We start from the raw sequence: 7,483 nt of genomic DNA, 5'->3' as shown, positions 1-7,483 counted from the left end.
TTTAACTTTCACTTTTCGTGACTTTCTGACATTTTGGCTTTCTGACTAATCTTTTGTCTCTCTGAAATTTTTCTCCTTCTGGTTTTCTGGAAACTTTTTATTTATCTCATTTCCTGTTTTCTTTCCGATTTGATGACCGTCTGTCTTTTTGTTTTCTGACTATTCTTTTTTCTTACTTTTCTATTGCTTACTTTGATTTTCTGACCTTTTGCCTTTCTTACTCTGCATGTTCATCATTTTTATTTGCAGATTTTTTGGTTTTCTAACTTTCTGCTTTTTTCACTTTTTTCTGACTATTTCCTTTCTTCCTTTTCAACATCTGATGTTTTGTTTTTCTGACATTTTGCCTGTTTAACCTTATATTTTTGTGAGTTCTTAACTTTCACAATTTTTTGCCTTTCTTAAAAATTTTTCATTTTGGTTTTGTGGAAACTTTTTAGTTTTCTGATTTCCAGTTTTCTTTCTGATTTTTTGTACTTCTGACTCTGACTTTGTCTTTCATTTTGTTTTTCTGATTTATTGTCTTCCCTGCCTTTCTAAATTTTACATTTTCTGACTTTGTTCTTCTAATTTTTTGCCTTTCTAATGTCTAATGTGTTTCTGACTTAGTTTCCTTCAAACTTTTTGACTTTCTGACCTTTTGGTTTTCTGATTTTTTTGCCTTCCTAACTTTTCACCTTTCTGACGTTTTAATTCGGAATTTTTTTTCTTTTCTTACTTTTCCTGACTTTTTGACTCTAGAAATTTTTGCCTTTTTGAATTTTTTCGTTTCTAAATTTTTAACTTTCTATCTTTTTGTCTTTCTATTTTTTTGTCATTTTGACTTTGGCTTTCCGACATTTTGTCTCTGATTTTCTGTCTTTCTAATTATCTGGCATTCCGCCTTTTGTCTTTCGTTTATTCGGACTCGGTAGCATTTTGTCTATTCGGACTTTTTGTCTTTTAACCTTTTTGATTTTTTTTCTTTTCTGACTGCCGCTTTATTTTTCTGTGTTTCTATCTTTTTGTTTCTTTGCCACTATTCTGTCTGTCTTTCTATATTTTTGCATATTTTGATTTTAATCGTTTTCTCCATTTTGCATTTCTACCTTTTTTCGCTTTTCTACTTTTTTGCCAGGATGGTTTTCCACCTTTCTGACTTTTTATCTTTTGACGTAGGACTACATCATACAGCAAGATTTGGGATAAGATGTCTTTCGAAAGATCAAAAAAATGCAAGCGTCACGAAAATATGAAAGAGGTTGAACGCTAATAGCTCTACCAATTATGAGTGGACTTTCATCGCTATTGAATGAGCGATATGCTTATTAAATTTTATGCGTGCTTGTGTGTATTGGGGTTTACCTTTCGTTCAAAGCTTGATCTACTTTACCCAATTATTCCTCGCTGCCAATACTATCCCATATTATAGCCATCCCTGGCAAGGGCTCATTCGTTCCTCTGACTTGTACACTTAACTATAGGAGGGACAGGAGGTTCAGTAGGTAAATATAGAATTCAGTACGAAGAAAGGGTAAATGAGGGGCCTGAGAATAAACCCATGCTAAAGTCACTTGACATCGAATGGCTTGATTCTACTAAGATTCGAACCCACGACAAAGAGACTTACGCAGTCCTACGTCAACTATGCGGTCGAGTCGTGTACCCAATCCCTCTAAATTTTTTTATAACTGTTCACTTTCAGGACATCAAATTGGACTAGGTTTGAAGCAGTCCTAAGAAATATTGCTAGGATGAGTGGGCTTTATTACATTTTCTAGCGTACCTGCCAAGCACAGATATCAAATTAGTATAAGCCTGAATCTTCGGGCTATTGGGTACTAGGAGGTTTTGTTGCTTTTTTTCTAAAAATAAAGTAATCGTAATCACAGTAAACAGATGGTGTATTTAACTACCGTTCCTGGCTGTCAAACAAGTGTGGAAATGGAGATCTGTATGGAATATCTCCATTCATTGAAAACTTTGAACCTTTTGATATTGAAACTTTTCGGTAATTTTCTCTAATTAGTGATTGAAAAAGAAAGTTATAATAGAAATCAAATCGCGGCCGATCGGTGTCTAAACTTCAAAGTATTTCATATTTTCGTGACGCTTGCATTTTTTGATTTTTTGGAATGACTCTATTTCAAACTTTGTCGTAAGACGTAGTCCGACGTCAAAATAGCTGCTATGCCTATTAAATACTTAATGGTATGAGCCTGTTTATAATTGGATCACATTTGTGCCGACTTTAACACTCCGGGTGGTTTTTCGGGCAAGACTTCGAAACAATCTATTATTACAGTAACCACCACCAAAGTCACCAAAATGCTTCCGGAAACAATCTGGTGTTAAATTTTTAATTGTCTCTCATGCTAGGCCAAACGATCAAATTTTTCAATCTTTGGTAGTACACGAAAATGCATTTGTAAAATGAAACTAAGTAGAGTAAAATCAAATCAAAAATACTTTAAAGCTCGTTTTTTTACCATTTGATATGTATAGTTTTAAATAATTGAACAAAAGTTGAGGTGTTCGATTGTACAATCCAGTAAAATACTCTGCTTTGGAATCACTGTGGCCAAACTCATTCATGTTTGTGGCAAAAAATGGTAATTCTTTGGTTTTCTTTTGCTTAACCTGTTGTTTTAGCTCCTTCACCTCAGCTTGGTGCATCGAAATCTGATTTTCCAAAGTCAAATTAGGTTCGTCGTAAACGGGTGGGTTGATAGGGTTAGACACATGTTTTTCTTTCTTTCTTTTATTTCTAGAAATCAAGCGTTGGTATATTTATCCATCGAATTGCATGGAAACAGTCGAGTGTATCCCAGTTGTAAATTAGGTACCCGGTCCGGATGAACCTAGTCCAACAAGCTGGTACTTCTTCTTGCTATAATAGCCGACCCTTACCTCCAACAAAATGACGGTAGCAAGCAACGACGTGTTTCAGACTCTCGACTCTCAGGTCCTCCCGTTTCAGTACTGTTAGCCATTTCTGCTGTCGTATTTTTGATAATTTCATCCTTTCATGCGATCTGTGATTGATTGCATGAAATCGACTGAACCGACACCCTTCACGATTGCCACGAACTAGGGTTGCCAAGTCTGAAAATTACAAGAACCGGCCGGTCGGTCCTGCCTTTAAAAAAATCAGAGGGGTTGTGTACAAGACACGACCGCATACTGGTGACGCAGGACTACGTAAGTCTCTTTGTAGTGATAGTAGCATGTATCCATGCTTGTAATCATTCGATTCTTCATGTATACATGCTATATGCAACATATATACATGCTACATAAGTTGTATGTAACATTTATCAAAGTAGTAACATTGCATACGTTCAATTCTCAAAAGATTGTGCATTTGAAAACAATTTAACAAAATCAAGAACACAAACTATTGCTTTCCTGCTACCTTACTGAAATTAAAGATTGTTTTTATTATCCATGGTTTCCCACGTTGAAGGGATTTTACCAATTCAATCCTATTTTATCAACAGCACATCTTTTCACTACACTTCTAATGAAACGGCAAGCATGCGTATTCATACAGAGTCGTATTATAACCGAATAGTACAGCTGTAGCACATTTTTCCAACACAGATATCAAGTTCGCCGAGGTTTAATCGTCTCGCAGTAAAGAATTTGCAATCTGTTGGGACAACGAACTTGCATTTTTTCTGGCACACTTCCCTAACACAGACATCAAATTGGACTAGGTTTAATCGCGTTCGTAAGAAATCTATTGGCACGAGGGGGCTTTGTTACTCTCTCTGGCGTACTTCCCAAGCAAGGACATCAAAATGGTCTAGGTTGAACCGCGGTGTTAAGAAATCTTGAATTGAAGAAATTGAGTTAAGAGTTAAGAAATGAGGGAACTTGGTCACTTGTTTTGGCTTACTTCCCAAGCACAGATATTAAATTGGTATAGGTTTAGATCATCGTAAAGAATCTTCCAACCAATCACGAAGCGAGAACTCTGGTAAAACATAAGTTCATTATTTTCAATTTGTCAATAGTTCGACATCAAGAATCCATACTTTTCTTCATTTGGGTCAATTCTTAGAAGATTTTCCGATCGATTGGTGTAAGAATATTGAAAATCGATATTGAAACCGCTGAGCTATTAGCGCTCAAAACCTTTCATTTTTCGTGACGCTCGCATTTTTCGATTTTTTGGAATGACACCCGATCTCAAAACTTGCCGTAAGACGTAGTTCTACGTCAAAAGTGCGGGGAGGGGGGGGGGGGGGGGGTTGCTGGATGAGCAATGTTGTGGAGACCATCCACAACGAACGTTGAATGGATCAATGGATTATTGCAGAAAGCTAGTTTTAGAGTGACAACAACTTGCTTCTGGCGCTACTAGACAATTTATTGTACATTACCGCCAGAAGCAAGATATTGTCACTGCAAAACTAACTATCTTCAATGATCCACTGCTCAGGATTGCTAATAAATTTATCAGAAAATTCAACAAATCACGCAAAAAGTACAAATCCGGCTTCATATGTTGGAAACCCGACCTTTTTTCCGGATTGACTGGCCACCGGCTTTGTAAGTGAAAAACCGGTCGGCCCGGCCAAAAACCGGCCAATTGGCAACCCTACCACGACCACCGCATCCGACTACTGCCGCACAAGTTTTAGGCATTATTAAAGAAATTTTCTTCTCGTTCTCGCACAAATAGAGACAACTCGCTCTTTATAATTATTCGCTAAATCACATTCCATACACAAAAAACGCCAAAATCCCATAAAAACCGAAAAAAAACACTTTCTGCACGACGACTTACTACAGAGTTTATTGTTCAATTCAATTAGAACTGTTTTGACATTTCTGTGTGCTCCACAGAAGACGCATATGTGTTAGTGTATAAAGCCCTATATGTACCTATTTGGATGACGTCTCCACCCTATATAGGGTAAAGTGGTGCAGAATGCACCGCTTAAGCAAAACATCATTTTGCAGAGCAACGGCGTGTTTGTTCCACGTTTTTAACTTCTAGAAGACTTTGGGATCTTTTTCACACTTACTCCTGGTGAAATTTCCTAACAAAAACCAGTATTTTTTGTTATTTTTGGCAGGAGTCAAAATCATTATGTGAGGCAGAACGCCAAAGCCCGTGGACAAAACGCACCAAGTTTGCCCAGCTAGGCGTTAAACGCAACCAAAAAATTTACATTCAATCACGTGTTGTATAAACTCCTAAAACTAGGCTGCCGAAATGGCGGAAGCGTTCGTTATAGCGTTTGTTACATACGCTTGTTTGCTGGGATACAATGGGTTCATATCTCAACATGATTGGCAATAAAATTTAATCATCTACTTTTCTCCAACTGATGTGTGATAAAATATTGTAAGTTAAACAATGTACAATTAGGTTTAAGGCAAATTCTAAGTCCTATACAATACATAATATTGCTACATTTTTAATAAATAATCCGAAACAAAAGATGTATTGCAAATTAAAAATATTTTATAACTGTTCGATCCCGCTGTGATGCATTCTACCCCTGTGTTGTATTTTGAAGTTTTTTGCAATAGACTGTTGTGTTTTTTTAGATAGACTGTATTTATTATGAAATTTGCATACCGACTAGTGGTAAAAGCTTAAGAGAAAACCGTGATTTATTACATGTGGAATAAGATCGCGGATAATCGCTTGATTTTATTGGATGTGGCTATGTTTGATGCTTTTACATTCTACAAAATTATGAATTAGCTTGTTTTACACCAAAATAAAATGCACATTCATAATTTTACCAAATATATTCCGCGTTTTTAAGCAATGAATAGCTTGGGCCATTCTACCCCCCGGTGCGTTCTGGATAGTCTTACCCTACGGTATTGCTTGTAAGATTGATTTGAAGAGCCAATCATTGAAATATTATAGCTGACCATCAGGATACATTATTGCTTGGACAACACATTCCTCACAAAAAAGCAAAATCATGGGTATAAACATCCTGTAGAGAACTTGACCCTTCTTTATCGACAGACTTCGCAGCCAGTTATTAGAGTACAGGACAATTACGGGGCTAGTGCAACGATCCTACTGACTCTATAGCAGCACCTCCCAGCCGAGATTCGAACATACGACGACTGGCTTGTTAGACCAGCATCGTACCCTGGAGCTAACTATGCGGGCAACACATTACTCACACCAATTAAAATTTGATCTTAAAACTAATATGGTAGTAAAATATCGTCCGAGAAAAAGTCATTCCGTGTTGTCGATTCCCGAACAATCCGTGGTCAAATGTATTGCAAACAGATATCTTACGCCTCGATTGCGACTACTTATTTTTCATTATAAAAGCTTCCCAGAGCTAACCTCAACGATGGCGATGTTCCCCAACTCCACAACGAAAGCTCAATCAAAGCTTCCACCCATCGAATTTTCCCCTTTATTTCCATTTTCGTTAACTTACCCGTGCTTCTGCAAACACACACAGGAAAGCTCGGCTTCGTCGATCGTGGTGCTGCTGCTGTCGGCGCTGCATTTCGAACCGCAGGCCGATTTCTCGCAGTTATTGCAGTTGCTAAAGCTGAACGAAGAGGTGCAAAGTGTACAAAATGAATCCAGCTGCGACACCAAGCCACCCGCCAGGCACTCCTCTAGGCTGTAGTGGTTCATTATGATGCCATCGTCATCATCATCCTCCTCGTCGATGCTGTTGCTAATTATAGCGGGCGGTTTTCGGTGGTCCATCGCCTTCGGTGGCAAAAGGCAGCATTTGGCCTCGTCGCTCGAGTAGTGCGAATAGCTTGTCATCGTCATCGTATCGCGATCATCAGAGGAAAAATCGAAACTGGCACTCTCGACGCCCCACTCGCGGAACGTTTTGCTCCGTTTGCCCTCCAGTAGCGGGTTCGTTTTGAATAGGTTCGTATAGTTTGAGGGTGAAAAACGAACATTCTCCAGCTTGTTAACCATCGACATGTTTTCGTTGAAGTGTATGATATTGATGTCATTGTATTTTTTCATAAAGTCAACCGAATATCCGGCCGACATGTCTTGGAGAGATTTTTTCGACTTCGGACTGCTGACCTTGATCAGGTCCATCAGGCACAATTTGATGTCGTCGAACATTTTGCGCGGAGAAAATCGGGTAGGTACTGCCGCCGGAGGCGAAAAGCTGTTCAGCTGTTAGAACCGTAACGAAAGTGTTAGTATGAAAAATTGTGAAACATTGGTCACAGTTTCCACTCGCTGATGGTTGTTGGGTTGGCACGTATTGCACGGTGACTGTTGTTGATGGCCAGCATCGTGGCCCGGTGCGGTGGTATGAAAGTGGTTGTCAGGGAAGCTGACTTTGCATGGGTGGGTGGGTAGGTGCTGCACTCGTGCTGCATTCGGGTTACGGCATCCTTTCGGCTGAGGAGAAATGGAGACAGAAAAATAAAAGATTAAAATCGGTATGTTTATTGTTACTGCCTGCAGTCTGAAAGTGAATTTCGATAATATTTTGGTAAATAAATTCTGTTCAATTTACTGGAC

At 38.5% G+C, this 7,483-nt stretch overlaps 1 protein-coding gene across 1 annotated transcript; it reads right to left on the bottom strand.

The window, feature by feature from the left end:
- Window positions 1-6,409: 6,409 nt before the first annotated feature.
- On the bottom strand, window positions 6,410-7,075 carry LOC128745784 (uncharacterized). Its single transcript, XM_053842864.1, has one exon. The coding sequence runs from the start codon at window positions 7,073-7,075 to the stop codon at window positions 6,410-6,412; it is 666 nt and encodes a 221-aa protein (XP_053698839.1).
- Between the last annotated feature and the right edge of the window lie 408 nt (window positions 7,076-7,483).

This window comes from Sabethes cyaneus, chromosome 1 (genome assembly GCF_943734655.1).
Source record: "Sabethes cyaneus chromosome 1, idSabCyanKW18_F2, whole genome shotgun sequence".
Classification (NCBI taxonomy): Eukaryota; Metazoa; Arthropoda; class Insecta; order Diptera; family Culicidae; genus Sabethes; species Sabethes cyaneus.
The sequence above is the reverse complement of the archived record's forward strand: the minus strand, read 5'-3'. Positions and strand labels throughout refer to the sequence as shown.